This window comes from Podarcis muralis, chromosome 4 (genome assembly GCF_964188315.1).
Source record: "Podarcis muralis chromosome 4, rPodMur119.hap1.1, whole genome shotgun sequence".
In the NCBI taxonomy this organism is placed as follows: domain Eukaryota; kingdom Metazoa; phylum Chordata; class Lepidosauria; order Squamata; family Lacertidae; genus Podarcis; species Podarcis muralis.
In genome coordinates this window covers 55875593-55893469 of record NC_135658.1, presented here as the reverse complement: position 1 = coordinate 55893469, position 17877 = coordinate 55875593, and the positions used below count along the sequence as shown (strand labels likewise).

Here is a 17877-nt window from a genome sequence, read left to right as displayed (position 1 = left end):
AGAACATAACAGTATTGGAATTACCTGTGCTTGCAGATAGCCATTTTTGCATATGAAATAGTTGTCAGAGGAATGCAGCAAGATTGAGCATCGAGACACTGCCTTTGTTTTTATTAATAATGAGCCATGGCGGGTGGCAGATTTTTAGATGAAATGATAGTTGGTGGTGGTGTTTTCTCTTAGGATCAATTATTTTTCAAAATGTAGAACATGATGTCTTAAGTCTGGGATTCTCAAACTGTGGTGTGCAGACCACCAGTGGTCCGTGAGCTTCATTCAGGTTGTCTGCAGTGTATCTGTGGATTTGTGGTTGAAGCTGAGAGACGGCATATCCATTGCACTAAATAGTCATATTGATGTTTAATTGTTTTTAATTGCTTCTTTCATTTCCTGCACAGTATTTCATTGTATTGCAATTTGAATTCTATGGAATGGAGTACATTATATAAGAAATAAAAGAAGCAATAAAAATCACAGTTAAAAACCACAGCACAGTGCATTATGATTGCTACAAGAAGCAGAATCCCATTAAGTTTTCTGCCAATGCCCTCACAATTTTCAAGTGTTCCATGGGAAACAACTTTGCTAACCACTTTCTTAGGTTTCCATGCGTTCTGGTTTCTGTCATGGTGTTCCATTGCACCAGAAGCAGTTTAGTCCTGCTGGCCACATGACCCGGAAAGCTGTCTGTGGACAAACATCAGCTCCCTCGGCCTGGAAGCCAGATGAGCACCGCACCCCATAGTCGCCTTTGACTGGACTTAACCGTCCAGGGGTTTACCATACCTTAGGTTATATAGAACTCTTCCTCAGCATGGTGTAGTGGTTAAGAGCAGTGGACTCGTAATCTGGTGAACTGGGTTCGTTTCCCCGCTCCTCCACATGCAGCTGCTGGGTGACCTTGGGCTAGTCACACTGAAGTCTCTCAGCCTCACTCACCTCACAGAGTGTTTGTTGTGGGGGAGGAAGGGAAAACAGAATGTTAGCCGCTTTGAGACTCCTTCGGGTAGTGATAAAGTGGGATATCAAATCCAAACTCCTCCATACTGGATCAGAAAGGAAAGGGAATGATGTTCTGAGTTCAGCTGCCCAATGCAAAAGATAACCTGTACCATTTGATTTCTGTGTCTTAGTTTAAGACACCTGTGAAGTGCCATAACCATAGTTGTATGGTTGTTGTTTTTAGGAGACTGTAATTTTCTTGGAATGAATGAAATGGGAAAAATTGAACCAAATTTCATGCATTCCAAAACAAACGATCGGAGTTTCAAACAAATAGCAAGCAGGCTTCTCATTTGTAACTTCTTCATCATTCGTTCAGAGCTCAGTGGGACTGAAGAGTGGGTAAACACAGTGCACCTTGTAAAATGGCTATTGGGTGTTTGAGGCTGCAGTCCTACACATAATTAAACAGGAGGCCACCAACTTGGATGCCTTTAAAAGAGGATTAGACAAATTCAGGGACGATAAGGTTATCAGGGACTACTATCCATGGTGAGAGGCAATAAATGCTTCTGAATGCCTGTTGCTGGAAATCACTATTGTGCTATTATTATGCTCAGGTCCTGCTTGTGGCTTCCACACAGGCATCTGGTTGGCCCTTGTGAGAACAGAATGCTGCCCTGGATATAGGCCACTGACCTGATCCTACAGGCTCTTCTTATGCTTATATGGGAGTAAGTCTCATTGAATTCAGTTTAGACTTCTGAATAAGGCTGCACTGTAAATTACCCACAGACACTAAAGGAGTGAAGCCATGCCATTAGAATCTGTTGGATTTAAATAACTTGCAACTGGGAAGCAAAATCCCTTCCTTTTGTAGTACGGCGGTACCACAGGTTACAAACACCTCGGGTTACAAACACTTTGGGTTACAGACTCTGCTAACCCAGAAATAGTACCTCGGGTTAAGAACTTTACCTCAGCATGAGAACAGAAAATGCGTGCTGGTGGCATGGCGGCAACAGGGGGGCCCTTTAGATAAAATGGTACCTGTCTGTGGACAATTTAAACACCCTGCACAGCTTGTGGAGAGCAAAATGAAGAAGGGACCGACTAACTCTGGCAGCCTTGTCTCCCATTGAAAACAAAGGTTAACAAAAACAAATGAAGAATTGAATCAACTTTTAAATATGGAAAATAAATGGACATCCCCCTTTTTTTGTTCTCCATCTATGCTAGTGATGAGCAAGTTGGTGGTGCTTTTGAATACCCTAAGGTACCTGGCTAGATTAGATGGACTGGTCCGGCAAGATAATTCTTAGGTACTTGCAATTAATGGGCTAATGTTGGTTGGGGGCTGGCTGCGTGTATTAATGGGTAAGGGAAAGGCATTCTACTTGTACTGCAGACTGTGCAGTGAAAGCAGCACAAGAAGTTAGAATCATAAAATGTTATTGTTCTCTAGGTATTGTATATTTATTGTATTTTTATTTTTCTATTACCTGAACTCTGCTGAGTTCACATGTGCAGGGACACTTAGAACCTTCCAGGCCCAAGATTTGTCAATGAGTCTGTGGGCAAAGGGACATGCAAGAGGATTTCTTATATCCACTTGGAATGGGAATATAGCATTTGTTAATCTGTAGTTTACCAGCAAACATCACTGCTCAGTTTTGAAACATAACAAAATTCCGGAAAATTAAAATGTGTCAAAAGCATTTAAACACTTTTAAAAATGCCTTCTGTTGGCCTGTTGGGATTAAAATGTTATTAAGCTGTTTTTCTCACCTCATCCATCTGGTAATATTATTTATTGCTGTGAGACCTCTGAGTGCAGCAAGAGATCCTGTTCTTGAATGAGGTTGATAAACTCAATCTAACAGCAGTTGCTATGCTAACCCAGATGACACAAGGCCTTTAAAACAAAATATAACTGTCCGTTCTACAATATTGACTGTTAGCAAATTTGCTATTGCTCATAGAGTGTTTAGATTTATTGAACACATTTTTTTCTCTCCATTGTGATTTTGAGGTTCGAAATGCTTAGCAAGAGCTTCATTTGTTGTGCCTTATAATAGCCACCAGGTGGCACTGCAGGTTCTAGATTTATCAGGCATGTTCCTGAAAGATTTTCTTGCCTTGTTTCTTTATTGAAACAGGGGTTGGAATATATTCGAGGGAGATTAACCACTAGAGAATACATTCAGTAACTGGGTTTTGTTTCCAAGATATTATTCTCAATACATTACCCCCGCCGCTGCCGCCACGGCCCACTTTGTCATGTTAAGCTTATTTGCACAGCTTGCACATTTTAGTCACATTTGAGCTACTTTCAAATTATATTTGTTTATGCCTCCAACATTTCTCCAGTGAAAATAGGGGTGTCCCATTCCATAATGATAATTTTACTATTTATACCCCACACATCTTACTGGATTGCCCCAGCCACTCTGGGCAGCTTCCAACATATAAATAATAATAATAAAACATTAAACATTTTTTTAAAAATGACTTCCCTATACAGGATTGCCTTCAGATGGCTCGGGGGTCAGAAAACTCCATACCCTCCAACATTTCTCCAATTAAAATAGAGACATCCTAAGCCAAAGTGGGACATTCCGGGATCAAATCAGAAACCGGAACGGCTTATCTAAATCAGGGACATCCCTCCCTGGGAAATAGGAACACTTGGAGGGTCTGTTTGTTTTGTTGATACTGCAACAACTGGAACTTTGTCTAACACTTTCAGAAAAACTGCCTACGAACTTCTAGCAATTCCATCACCTTTCCCTACTATAGTAGCATTTGCATCATTGCTTCAACTAAGGGAAGTGTGATGTTACTAGCAGGCCACTAGGGACCGCTGTGACACTTAATTCAATTTGTTTCTTGGCTCTTCCATTATCTGCTGCTGCTGCTGCTTGCATTTCTGATGCTCTTCGGAACTTCTTAAGTGGGTCATCCAGCCTGATCCCCTTCGTACAAGAAATGTATTTATTCACTCTGTACTTTTCTACCGTTTATGGAGGGCTTGCAAAATGATGCTGAAGCAACAGCTCTCATCATGGCTGCATCTCTCCTGACAACAGACAATGATAAAACACATCTCATCACTGAAAACAGCATTTTAGCAACCAAAAGAGCCAGAAATTGCAAATTATAGTCCAAGGAGCAATCAGATTAAAGGCTTGCGGGTTGGGAGGTCTTAAAACTGTGCTACCCAATAATTAATCTGATGCCAAAGGAACTTATTTGACAGAGTAGTTTGTGCCTGCTTTGTGCTGGGCTGAATAGGGACGATTGGATTGGGCTGAGGGGTCTCAGCCCTGCCAGTTTCTTCCTGTGAGGTGATGCCAGGGTCACTCTGCTGCCATGGAGCTGCTTCTCCTGCCTGCTTAACTTGTGGGGTGGGGAAAATGAAGCGCCACCCACAAGATCTCCACCTGCAGAGGCCAGCAGACTGCAAAGGGCCTTGGGTCCTGAGCCTGCCTGGCTAACATTATGTGGCAGCATCAGCTGCAGGCTGGGGGTAGCAGGGCTGCAGATGCAATGGTGGTCCTGCTGTTCTGCACAGCTTCACCAGGCAGAAGAGGGGCAAGTTAGCATCTGAATCAGCCCACATGTCCACCATGGGAAAGAAATCTGGTTTAATCAAGTTGCATCCCCAAAGTAGGTCACTTACCGGCAATAAAACCACTGTTCCTCCTCTGTGTGTGGGTTAAAGTCTGGAAGGATGGAGCAATTTAAGTGGAACAGTGCAGTAAAAGGATAGTGTGTCTAGAGTTTGCTGCGGGTTAATTTATTCCGCTGGTTCTCATCTTCCATGCTGCATTAAGATGTGGCATAAGATGATCTCACATCAACATTATGTTTTCCTGATAAGAGAGAGGGAGAGAAGGGGGGGGGGGGACTGAACTGGGTTTAATGTTGCTTCAGAAGAACTAAAATAGTGCATGTGCCACCTGTGCCAGCCATCTCAAAAGGCTGAAACATTAAAGTTATGTCTTTTTTCCCTTGCTAAATAAGAAATTGCCTTTGCTGCTTCAGTTCTGTTTTCCTATGCCTTACTTTACACATCCACTTTAAAATATTTTACATTAAAGGCATAAAGTACAAAAGTGTTATCAAGAGCTGATGAAAGAACCTATGCTAGTTGGGGGCCATATCAGTAGCACAGGGCAGAGGTGGTTACCTGAACTCCCAGCAAGTGAGTCACTGCTGTTTACTGGCAGGGGCCAGGGATGGAAAGATCTCTCTCACTTGCTCCAATATTAAATGTAGTTTCCCCCCTTTTCAGCAGTAATAGTAATAATAATAATAGTAATAATATAAAAAAATCCTCTTGAAAATCCATCAGCATTTTAGCAGAAATTTATCCCAACAAACACATTTTTATATCGTTTTGACCAATGTATGCATTTTTGCAAGTATTTCCCTCTAATATAATTCATTTTTGTATGTTATCATCATTAACACCTCCATTTTTATGCACACTATTACACATATGCATACTTGTAAACATTGTTTGGACGAAGGAATGCACCACAAAATTAATAAAACTCCTGATTTTGAAAGCTAACTGTGTTTCAGTTCATGCACCGTTTTGGAGAGTGAGGATTTTGAAGATGCTTTAAATGCATGCTGAATTCAGTTACTCTTCCAACCCTTGCAGGAAGAAGGGCAAGGTGGTGTTCTGGTCAGTGCAGTGGCAACACACCAGCTCAGCCAATTTGGTGTTCCTGCTGCTGTGTTTGCACCACACTGACCTGCCCTCCCCACTACCCTCCCCCCACTAAACAGCAATGACTCACTCACAGAAAGGTCTGGTGATTACCTCCACCCTACTACTTTGTCCACTGCTAAACAATATGTAGAGTAGTCTTTGTAAGCTGAGTTTATATTTAGCATTCATCGAGGCTATTTTATTTTTATGTTTTTGTCTGGTTGAAGAGGATACTTTATTAAAATAGACAGATCCTTTATTCCTTTTGTAAACCATTCAGAGGTCTTTTGTTCAAGTAAGCAGTACACCAATTTTGTAAAATGGAAGGAGCTCATTTTGCAACCATAATTAATACAATTTGAAATTATGGAAGTGTTAGCAATAATTCTTTGCACAAAGCAGCCTGGGAACTTGAGGACACGGCTAATGCTTCTCTTCCTAGAACTCTTAACAGGTCCTTGAGGACTTCAAACACCAGCTGCACCTGGAACAACTCAAATGCCGCCAGAGAGCGCCCCACACAGGTAAGCAAGGGAAGGGGGAATGCAGACTGCACCCTTTTTCCTACTCTGAGTCTTGTCTGAACTGCATTGTTCTAACACATTGTTCCTTCCCAACAGTGGGGAGCAGTGTGTCCCACGCCCAGGGAAGACACGCATCCTTGCATACAGGTAAGCTGTCTGTTGGCAAATGCCAGATCATTGCCACTGCTGGCCAAAGATTCATGAGCACTCCTGCATTACAGGATCACAGCCCGGGCGCATGGAGCAGAACAAACAGCATGGTTCCATGCAGTTGGACACATGGTTTCCCTTCAACCCTCAAAGGGTAATGGGTATGTATAATCACTGTCTCTGGAGCCTCTGGGGTGGGGCATCGGCACTGGCTGACACTGGTGGCTCCACCCACCCTCCTCTCTCATTTCTTCACAAACACCTACAGGGTGGTTTGGGGACTTTATGCCTCAAATGCTGACTGTTGCTCTGCCTGTCTCCCCTTGCTCTTCACAGACCAGGGTATACCCCATTCCACGCAGAGACCACAAGGGAGACCTGCCCTGCAATTTGCAGCAGCAACCAGGATGCTTCCATCCATTCTATCGCAAGGTTAACGTTGCTCAGGCAAGCTCCTGTATCCTTGCAAACTCCTTGGCAGATCGTTATACAACAGGCGAAGGGTGGGCCTAACGTGGAGCTGATGCCGTAAAGAACACTCTCAAACCAATGCCCATCACACCGAAGTCCTGCTGGGGCAACCGTTTAGCAAACTGACCTATGTTTGTCTTTGCTTTCCAGGATCTCTTCCAAGCCACACGCTCATCAATAAAGATCATGGTTTTGTTGCTGTGTTGTGTCTTTGTTGCTAGGGATAGATAGGGATCCCGTTTTCCCCCCACCACAGTACGATCTGGTCTCAGGATGGGACTGTGAGAGGGTGGGTGGGGAGCTATATGGGCCAAGAAGCAGTAACCCCTCCAGAATCTGTTCACTCAGGTTCCCCGGACTGAGTGTCTAGACTGTTAGGGTGCACAAGAGGATGGGCATTGGTGCTGATGCCAGGATGTGTCCTGGTTCTCTATTCTGAGGGACATTAGTGCCTTTGGTGAGCTGCTAGTATTTGTGCTTTTCTGTCTATCTGTTGCCTCTGATTTATCAAGATAACTAGAAGTGATATATACAGGCAAAAACTGTGACCCCCCCCAAAAAAAAATGGTGGCGTAAAACAAAGTGAAGATACGAAATTTAGGGGTTGCTGGATTTGAAGTGCATTAAATTTAAAAATCATAACAAAAAGCCAGTCACAACAGCTCAAGCAACCTATCACAAGAACAAACCCAGGCATGTACCTGTCCTCAATCACCTGCCCCACTAATCCATGCTCTGATACCCTCCCATGCATATGGATGCTCATGAAGATAACTTGAAAGCCACAGCCAGTGCAAAATGCAGAAACCAGGTTGTTAAGCCAATCAGCCAGTCTGAACCCTATCACACTGGTTCTGAAAGAATGGCCCTGACTGTCAATACACTTCTGGTCTGAATTCAAAGTGTTGGCGATGATATATAAAGCCCTGAATGACTGAGGACCAATTTCTGAAGGAGCATCTTTTCCTATAATGCCTTGCTTGGAGGTTAAGATCTGCCAGAGAGACCCTTCTCAGTACGCTGCTTCCAGGAGTTATATACAATGTGGGGATGCAAGAGAGGGTGCTCTCTGGGATGGACACCCTGGTTGTGGAATGCTTTTGTCTCTGAGCTACAGCTGCTGCAAACTACTTTTTTTGTTTCTATGCCTGCTTGAGACACGGTTATTTGCGCAAGCATTCTCTGGAAATGCTTCAACTTCAGATTTTTCTTAAATAGTTGCTGCTCTATAGTTTTATGGCTGATGTTAAATTGTAATTTTTACTGTTTAATGGATCTTTGGTTTTCAAATTAGTTTTATTGCCTCCCACCCTGAGCTCTTCTTCTGAAGAAGGACCAAGTTTAAATATTATAAATACGTTACTTTCCCCAATCTGTAGTGGTTAAGAGGTAAAGATTCTTGACTGTTATGTGTACATCATTTACCTTAGTTTGGGAATCTTTGTCTCTCCTGTCACAGGTAATCAGCGAATTCGAAGCTACTCCTGACTCATTTTCCTACAGAATCCCAAATCTGAGTCGGAATCGGCAATACAGTGTCTGGGTGGTGGCTGTGACGGCTGCAGGGCGAGGCAATAGCAGCGAAATTATCACCGTGGAACCATTTGCTAAAGGTGAGGAGTCTGCTTGACATAAATGGATAGCATACAACATAGCAGATTTTTGGTGCTGGAAGAGATGAAAAGGTCATTTGGGCCGTAGTCCTAATCAAATCAGGGGTAAGCCCTATTGAACTGAATGGGACTTACTCCCAGGTAAGTGAGATTCGAACTGTAGCCTAAATTATTTGTTGCAGGGCAGAACTACTTATTTGTAGATCACAGTGGGTTGCAGTCCAAAGGACTGGACTTAAAATGCAGTATTAACAATGCAATGGGAAACGGTGAGGTGGCCATGCCTCATGTTCAGATCTTGTCCCCCGCCCCACCACCTCACACCAAACAGGACTTTTAATCTTGTCTCAAAGGATCCGGTGGGTGGAAAGGTCTGGAGAGCAGGGGGCAGGCACAGTATCTGCACAATCTCCCACTAAAACATTACTGTGTTAAAGGTGAAAGTGGATTATGGCATTGTCTGGCAAGCAGAGCTGTTGGGTATGGAGGAACTTTTTGTTTGCATTTTAAAACAAACCAGCTTTATTCACATTTCCTAGGCTAGTTACACAGATATATAATATATTATACATTTCCAAATTTTGTGATACATTTCTTAGCTCAAAAATGTACCACGGGGCCTTGAAAATTATTATCTTACAAGAAAAGGCATTTAGAAGTGAGTGCAATGAGATACATATTTAATCACAAAATGTGTACTTAAATGTATCTAAATATGGATTTATTCATTTTTAAAAGCAATTCAAAACCAGGATTCATCAATGAGCCCACGTGAAATGGGCATGGGCCAGAAAGAGACTGATCAGCCCATCTCTCTGCACAGCTAAAAGACCCTTACAGAGCAAAGAACTCAGACTGACACATACCATGGAGAATGGCAACTATTATAAATACCAGGGTTCTGGGTCCTGAGAATCATCGTTTTAAGGGGAAATGAAGCTTCTAGCCTTCATGGTTGCTGAGATACATCTGGATATACGTTGACAATGTTTGCTAGCGCAGAGTGATGCAAAACTGAGCAGGCCATTTTGCCCTTGAGACAGAAACAAGCAGGTTTCTTTTGATGGCACTTAAGAACTATCAGGAGCCTTGTGCTCCTGGAGCCTCACTAGTATCTGCTAGCAATATAATGTAATTTCATTAGCTAGGCTTCATTTACTTCTCTTCCTTTTGATCAACAGAACTCATTTTTTGTGTGTGACTTTAATTAAATTTTTTACTAGAACAATCCTCTTGAGAATCTGAGGCTTCTCTTGAAGATGCCATGAGCACCACGACGTCAGGGTGATCATATAGCTCATAGAATAATGTTCTTCCTTTCCTCCCCTTTATGGATCCCAGTGGTCCACTAAGAGCTTCCTGAAGCCATTTTCCTTTGCTCTCTCCAAGGATTGCTAAGTAAGATTTTCCTTTTAAATATTATTTGGACAGGATAAAAACCCACCGAGATTAAGCATTCCAGTTACATTTTATGATAACGCCTGTTCTCACATTTGCCTAATTGGTGTAAAATGGATTCCTGGCCTGTAGTCTCTACTTCCATATTAACTGCTATTTCTAATCAGCATTCTTAATTTTGCACATTTCTTGTTAATGCATTGTGGTTCTTAATAGTGTGCTTTAGGAAGAAATAGGAAGGATAAAAATGGGCTCTTCTTGAAATAAGAATTGTCCAGACCAAAAATATGGTTCTAAAGCTTTACTAACAGAAAACAGACACTCAAATAAACATTCAAATAGTTGCATAACATCATATGCTTGTCCAGGCATACGTACAGCATCTTAGGAATATTAAATTACTCAAAACAGAACTGAAACATAGCTCTGTCTCTACCACAGCCTGCATTCCATCCTTACTTCTAGGGTGCTTGAGAACAAAAACTGAAGTCCAACTCATACAAAATAGAGATTTGCAATTGAATCTTCCCCATGTGATCTCAAGTTAAACACCTCATGGCAGAGTAGCAGAGATACGTTCTAAGTTAATTTCCTTTTTCCTTTTTATATGCTTTTTATTAGTTTTCTTACTTAACAAACAAACGCACACAGACAAAAATAACAAAAATAATAACAAAAGGAAAAACATACGGTACATACATCCATATATCCATAAGTTCTTAAAAGAAAACCTATGCCACCATGTTCTTAATTCCCAATTACTGATCTTTCCTATTTGTTAAACTGCTTCTTTGATCATTTCCCCATTTCTTCTGTTATCTGAATGCTATACGTATAATCTATCTTGTAATTTGTGAAAATCAATCAACATTCTAAGTTAATTTTCAACCTGGTAGGTTCTCTGCAACTCCTTTGTTTAGCTATAGAGGAAGTTTCCATGCTGTGCATTTAACAGCACACATACAGAGCTACGTTCCATTTCAATGTACAATTGAACAGTTATACCTAACAAAATGTATATAAAGCATCATAATTACATTAATGGACAGGATAAAGGAAGGTTTTTTAAAGGACGGCCCATCCTCTCCTATGCACACAGAGCTGCATGTGAACAGATGTGTATATATTTGGGCATTCTTCCTTCACCCTGGTGCTTGATCAATGTGCTGGATTCACTGCAGCACACCTTGACAATGTCAATAGCAAGAAGCCCTTCTGCACCTCGTGGGTTTCCAGGTGTAGGTTCCACCCAGGAGGCATTGACAGTGGCAGACTATCAAATGCCCATATGTGAGCCCCAGATGGCACTTTATGTTGTGTTTAGCAGAGTGCCAGCAGGCTCAGCTCAGGGCTGGTTGGGGGAAAGGAGGACAGGCTTCCATAGACTTCCTATGGGACATCCCTCTGATGCACATTAAACAGCTTGTGTAGCTCAACAGACACAAGAGGGAGTGCAAACATGCCTTGAGTGTAGTAACACTGAAATCTGAATGCAACAGGTCCAGGCTATTCAAATATTCACATGATCTATAGGAAAAGTTGCAGATGTTCACCAAGCATCTGAAGACTTAGCTTTGAATTTAGATCTTTTGTTGTTGCTGCTGGATTCTTTCTTCAGTTATGGATGGTGTTTGGATAAAGGAAGGAAGGAGGCATTCAGATGTCCAAGGCAGGGAGAAATGGTTGGAACAGAGTTCTTCCTTAGGGTACTTCCTGTTGAATAATTGAATAAGCAACTCCAGCTGTTGCCTTCTCACTAGTGAGCTCAGTTTTTGTTTTAAACAAGTCTTAGACACCTGGGGAGCTGCTTTGCTCCTTCTGGATCTTTTTTGCTGCTGCACCAAGCTAAGCAAAGGTCTGGCTTAGTGTATGCATGGGGAACCTCTGGCTCTTCAGAAGTTGCTGAACTACAACTCCTATCAGCCCCCAACAAGCATGGCCAATGGCCAGGGATGATGGGAATTGCAATTCAGCAACATCTGGAGGTCTTGGCTTTGTGTCTCACTTGAACTGGGGCTCATTATTAAGCTCTCTCCTGCCCAACCCATATGTATGTGCTAACCACTAGAATCAGAAGCAACTTGGTGTAATGCTTGGCAACTTGTGAATTATGTATGGTGGCAGTACTAGTTTTCACCATCAGCTAAGATTTTAATTCCCCAAGAGCTTACATAGGGATGTACCAATATGTCCTTGTTTGTGAGAAACTCGAGTTTCCTGATTTAGGCATTGCTTTTGCTAAGCCCCTTGGGAGTGGCTGTATCAAATGTCCAGTGTCAGCTGCTTAATGAGCTGTGGATTGGTCCCTTCCAGTCAACTAGCAGAAATTCTCTCTCACATGCTTTAATACTGCGCCTTCAGGTCAGAAAAGAAGCGTAAAGTGTCCTGGCTTTTCTCACAGCTGCCTCAGTTTCACTACTGGTGTGCCACAACATCACTGCTTCTTTTGTCAGATGTCATTCTCACATGTAAATTTATTGGCAGTTCACAATTCATTTATTTTCATTTAGTTCTTACGTATTATTACAGGAGCTTAAATGCAGGCTGAGTGAACTGTCAAAATCTGCCTTGTCTTAGCAACATTTCCCGTCATTGCAGAAAAGGAAATACTGACATTTTTCTGTAGCTACCCATCCTCTGTCAGAGTATCAAAAATACAGATCTAAAAATCAAAACACGTTGCAAAGGATGAACTTGGTTGGTACTGCCACCTGTTAGAAGTTAACTAAAAATGTATTGTTTGTACTGATTTGTTACGGAGCAAAGAAGGGAAAACTTCAGAAGTGGAGCAGATATCCCAAACAGGAAATGTTGTTGGGGCCATTAGTTTTACACAGTTTTGCACAGATGTGCATACTTCATGAACAGAAATCTGTTTATTTGGGGGGAAATATGCAACTTTTCAGCCAAGAAGACTCCCCAAACAACATATATAATAATAAAACCAATAACAAGACAATCTCTGCTCCAAAACACTGCAAATATTTGCAAATGGCTAGCAAAATAGTATCACAAGACTGGAAATCCTGAGCAGGTCTCACAAGAATAAATATATATATGCTAGAACTGAGAATCCAAGAGAAGTTTTTATTTGGCAGGCACAAAGCCTTGGACAAAGGTGACCTAATCTGGAAGAAATTCCTGGAACTCTTTGTATAAACTGTAGATGTGATTATGACCTGCACATGGGGCTGTGGTTGTGATGCTGCCAACTGCTCCCTCCCCCCCATCCCTCTGAGCTTTCTAAGAACCTAAGATGAGACTGCTGGATCAGGCCAATGGTCCGTCTAGTCCAGCATCCTGTTCTCCCAACGGCCCAGATCCCTGCGGGAAGCCTGCAAGCTGGGCATGAGCACAACAGCACAACAGCCCACTTGCGACTCACTTTTTCAGTTATGCCTCTGGAGAGGGAACATAGCAATTATGGCTGCTATCCCTTCCCTCTCCACCCTTTCCTTCCTTTCTGTTTATCAGAGCTGTCAACTTTTCCCTTTTTTAAAGGGAAATTCCCTTATTCTGAAAAGGATTCCTCGCAAGAAAAGGGAAAAGTTGACAGCTATGGTATTTATGGATTTGGTAAGGACAGTGGATAGGGTGGTCTGGAATGCAAAGTCAATGCTGTATTATTGTGCTGTAAGGGACAACAACAACAACAAAAAACCCCAGTAGATTTGGAAACAGGAAAAATGAGGAGGAAGGGAGCAGGGACACATGACATGGGGTGGTATTCGACTGAGTTTTACTCAGAGTAAATCTATTGCAATTGATGGACCTAACTTAGGGCTTATCCAGCACTTCCTCTTGTCCCTCTTCTTTCACCCAGGGAAAACTGCTCAGTTTGTGCTCAATTGGAGCAAACAACAGTCAGGATTTCTGCAGATTGCCATTCATTCTGATTTCAAGCTAAAGTGTGTTTTCTCCCTGGGAAAGGAGCAGGGCAAGCGGAAAACCCAGGAGAGCCATGCTTTCTAGGCACGGGACAAGAGGAAGTGTGGACGAGACATTAGTCACTTCCGTTGATTTCAGTGGGCTTGCGCTGACTAAAACTAAGTTCAGTGCCACCCATGGGTTACTTTTCACCTCTGTTCATCCTTCTTGCTATGCTGTTTCAAAGCACATGGAAGGACAGAGAGATAAATGCATTGCAAGGGGCTGGACTAGATGGTCATTGGGGCTCCTAGAATTCTATGATTCTATGAAATATTGGCAAATGCGGGCAGGGAATGGACAAGGATGCTGCTAGTTGAGTACTTTTAATGTCACCTGAAATGCACGATACTTGAAGGCCACTTACCATAAGCACATGTGCAATCTTCACAGATTTCTTCCAGTACAGAACAAGGGGATCAGGAATTAAATAGGATTTTTATTCCCAGCTACCTTCAGGGTCCCTTCCCTCCCCTCCCATCTCAACAGTGATCGTATTTTCTGTGTGTTCCTTTAAGCCGCGTGATAATGTTGGTTGAAGTTAATTTGCCTCATATAATTTGTAGCCAGAAGCATTTTAACTTTTGCTTTAAATATTAAATTTCTCCTGGTGCACACACACACACATGGCCACACCTCTGAAGAATATGGTGCCACACCACTGCATTTTAATCCTTTTTTTTTCTGATTCACTCCTCAGCTCCAGCCAGAATCCTGACCTTCAGCGGCACAGTAACAACCCCGTGGATGAAAGACATCATCCTGCCTTGTAAAGCTGTTGGAGACCCTGCTCCTACAGTCAAATGGATGAAAGAAAGGTAACCAGCAACTTTGTGTGAGGAGGGTGGTGGTGGAAGGGGGAGAGGGATTACAAATGGGACCTGCAACAGATGTAGTATGCAGGGAGTTCCTACTCTGTAAATGAACAGGCTTCTCCGGGGGGGGGGGGGGAATGAAATTTCAGCAACAGGGATAAAGGACACCTCTTCCCCACCCTGTTCCTTTACTGTGCTAGCAATAGAGAGCTGTTAGCATGAAACCTGAGCATTTTATCTGTATACAGGGGTTTTTTGGTGGGGATGGGGAGGTTAGCAGTTTGTGTGCAGTTCTGGGAATTGCAAAATGAAGAGAGTGTCATTTTTTCTTTCCTTGCTCCTGAAACTATGGTGTTTGGGCTTACAACACACAACCCCTAGCCCTAACTCCCACTCTTCCCCTCTATAAACCGTTAAGTGGCTTGAGAAGGTCAGAACTTTCTCTGCCCTGACTCATTTCCCCAAAGAGGTGAGTGGGAAGAAGTTAGAACATGAGAAAAGCCTGCCAGATCAGGCCAATGTAGTCCAGCATCCTCTTCTCACAGTGGCCAACTAGAGGCCTGTGGGAAACCAGGGAGCAGCACAAGAGCACTCTCCCCTCCCATGGTTTCCAGCAACCGGTATTTGGAAGCATGGCTGCCTCTAGCTGGAGAGACAGAGCACAGCTGTCATAGCTAGTAGCCATTGATATCCCTCTCATCCAGTTCTCTTTCAAAGCCATCCAAGTCAGTTGCTATCACTGCCTCCTGTAGGAGCGAGCCATTGTTTGTTACCAGCATATTTTGCAAAATATTCTTCATTAGAGATGTCCTGCCATGGAAAACACTCAAATGCCCTTTATGAATTTTATCAGCCTCTAAAACAAGTAGCCAACGAGATGCTCCCCAGTTGTTGGGGGGCTACAGCTTCTGTCATCCTTGACCTTTGGCGCACAGGCTGGAGCTGATGGGAGTGGCACCCCATTGGCTAACCCTGTTATAGAACTAGGAGACATTCTTGCTTGGCAATTGCTTTTTCCTGCGCTTTTATAAATTGCCACTCCTGAGTAATGTTGGTTGTAACCTCTTTAATGTATGAATTTTGTTTCCTGTGAGGTAGTAACGGGACACCCAGTCTAGTGATGATTGATGGGCGAAGAAGCATCTTTAGTAATGGCAGCTTTGTCATCCGTACTGTGAAAGCAGAGGATTCGGGATATTACAGCTGTGTAGCCACTAACAACTGGGGATCAGATGAAATCATTTTGAATTTGCAGGTGCAAGGTAAGAAAACTGTTTGTTTTTTTAATTGTGACTATTTGTGAGATTACAGCACTTTGATTATTGTTCCAGTAATTCCTCTTACATCACTGAGGATACTCCAGAGAATGAAATTTAGCACCCTGACTAATCTTAGGTTATGAATTTGGTGCTCATTACAAGTGGGACCTGCAACAAAAGGTAGCAATGTGACATGGTTTCCTACTCTGCAAGAGAACAGGCCTCTCAGGGGGTAGGGGGACAAAGTTTCAGTGATTTCTTTTAGCTGCTACTTGACATTAGCACCGATGGTCAGTTTTCTGGCGATTTCACTGACATCACCAGAAATGTTGCTGCGTTGCTGTGCCCCATTAGTGATTTGTGACAGTGGTGTACAGTGTTTCCTCAAGTAATAAATGGGGGGGGGGATATGTTTCCCATGCTTCTTGGAAGGAGATTGTTCAGGAATTGTAGTGATAGGAAAGTCAAAGGCAAAGTTAAGGTTAAGAAATGACAGATAAAATTATATAGTATTTACATATCTAAGAAAAAGAGAACTTGTCTTTTAGTCTTAGCTGGAGATGTCAAACTAACAGACACGCTGACAGATATGATTTGCTTTTTTTATCCCCAGCCCCAAACAATTCTTCAATAGATGTCTTTATGAATAGTTTGAAGTCATGCACTAATTGTTAACTGCTTCTGTCTAGTTCCACCAGACCAGCCGAGACTTACTGTGTCCAAAACCACATCTTCCTCAATCACTCTTTCCTGGATCCCTGGAGATAACGGTGGCAGCTCTATTCGAGGTAACAGTGTCCAGCTTCATTTTTCAGTGCTAATGTTTTATTGCAAAGAAGTGATTCACACATTCTAGCTTGATACCGAGTAGTGGGTCACCATGGTAGATTTGTGTAGGAGAAAGCAGTGGTAGGTTATCCAGGCCTCCTGCCTAGCAGTGACTATTGGAGATAAGACTGTTTTGTACAAGTGATCATCATTAAATTTATTGCACTAGACGTTGGCCTCAAGAACTTTAAAATATACTCCAAAAATATCCGATATATCAAGTCAAATAAAAATAGACAACACAATAATGAAAAATGAAAAATAAAATAGGATTATTTAAAACTTATGGCACAATCAAGTAAAGCCTAGTTTAAAGTAAAATTGAACTGAACAGATGCTTACAATTCTCAGACAAAACCTGCCATTCTGCACTAATTCTTGTGGTGTTATACAGTGGTACCTCGCAAGACGAATGCCTCGCAAGACAAAAAACTCGCTAGACGAAAGGTTTTTCCGTTTTCGATTTGCCTCGCAAGACGAATTTCCCCTATGGGCTTGCTTCGCAAGACGAAAACGTCTCGCGACTTTGTTTTCTTTGTCTAAAAACAAAGACATGTTTTGTTTATAAAGTTAATTTATTTTCCCTTCAATTTTTGAACTGCTCTTTACAGTATGTGTGACTTTAAAGAGCAGTTAATAAACTGTTGTTGTACCAAATTTGGCTTTGTTTGGACTTTTTTTGACCATAGGAACGCATTAATTGATTTTCAATGCATTCCTATGGGATTTCGTGCTTCACAAGACGAAAAATTCGCTAGACGACAAAAATTGCGGAACGAATTAATTTCGTCTTGCGGGGCACCACTGTATATGGCTAAGCATCTTCTAAGAGAAAACGGATAATGTCTTGGTCAGAGTAGGTTGTTAAATGAATTTTTCTCAGCAGTCCTTTGGGAAATTTCATTACATAGTGAATTACATTCTCCACCTGTTTTAAATTACAGGTGCAAATCTGTTGGGAAGTTATGTTATCTGTCTGTATCTGCCTTCCAACATGGCAGAGGACAGAATCTGTCGCCATAGATCCAGCGCCGAGGCCCTTCTGGTGGTTCCCTCATTGCGAGAAGCGAAGTTACAGGGAACCAGGCAGAGGGCCTTCTCAGTAGTGGCGCCTGCCCTGTGGAACGCCCTACCATCAGATGTCATAGAAATAAACAACTATTGGACTTTTAGAAGACATCTGAATGCAGCCCTGTTTAGGGAAGCTTTTAATATTTGATGAATCAT

At 42.3% G+C, this 17877-nt stretch overlaps 1 protein-coding gene across 4 annotated transcripts in view; it reads left to right on the top strand.

Annotated features, from left to right (window-relative positions):
• The window catches only part of DSCAM (DS cell adhesion molecule), a 333350-nt gene that overhangs the window by 268844 nt on the left and 46629 nt on the right, over positions 1 to 17877 (top strand). For 3 of the 4 annotated variants that reach the window (XM_077927351.1, XM_077927352.1, XM_077927353.1), the window contains exons 21-24: positions 8270 to 8423; positions 14449 to 14566; positions 15662 to 15825; positions 16512 to 16610. In XM_077927351.1, the coding sequence (XP_077783477.1) occupies positions 8270 to 8423; positions 14449 to 14566; positions 15662 to 15825; positions 16512 to 16610 (535 nt within the window). Of the gene's footprint in view, positions 1 to 8269; positions 8424 to 14448; positions 14567 to 15657; positions 15826 to 16511; positions 16611 to 17877 lie in introns of those variants that run through there. The other variant, XM_077927354.1, reaches the window with a different exon arrangement.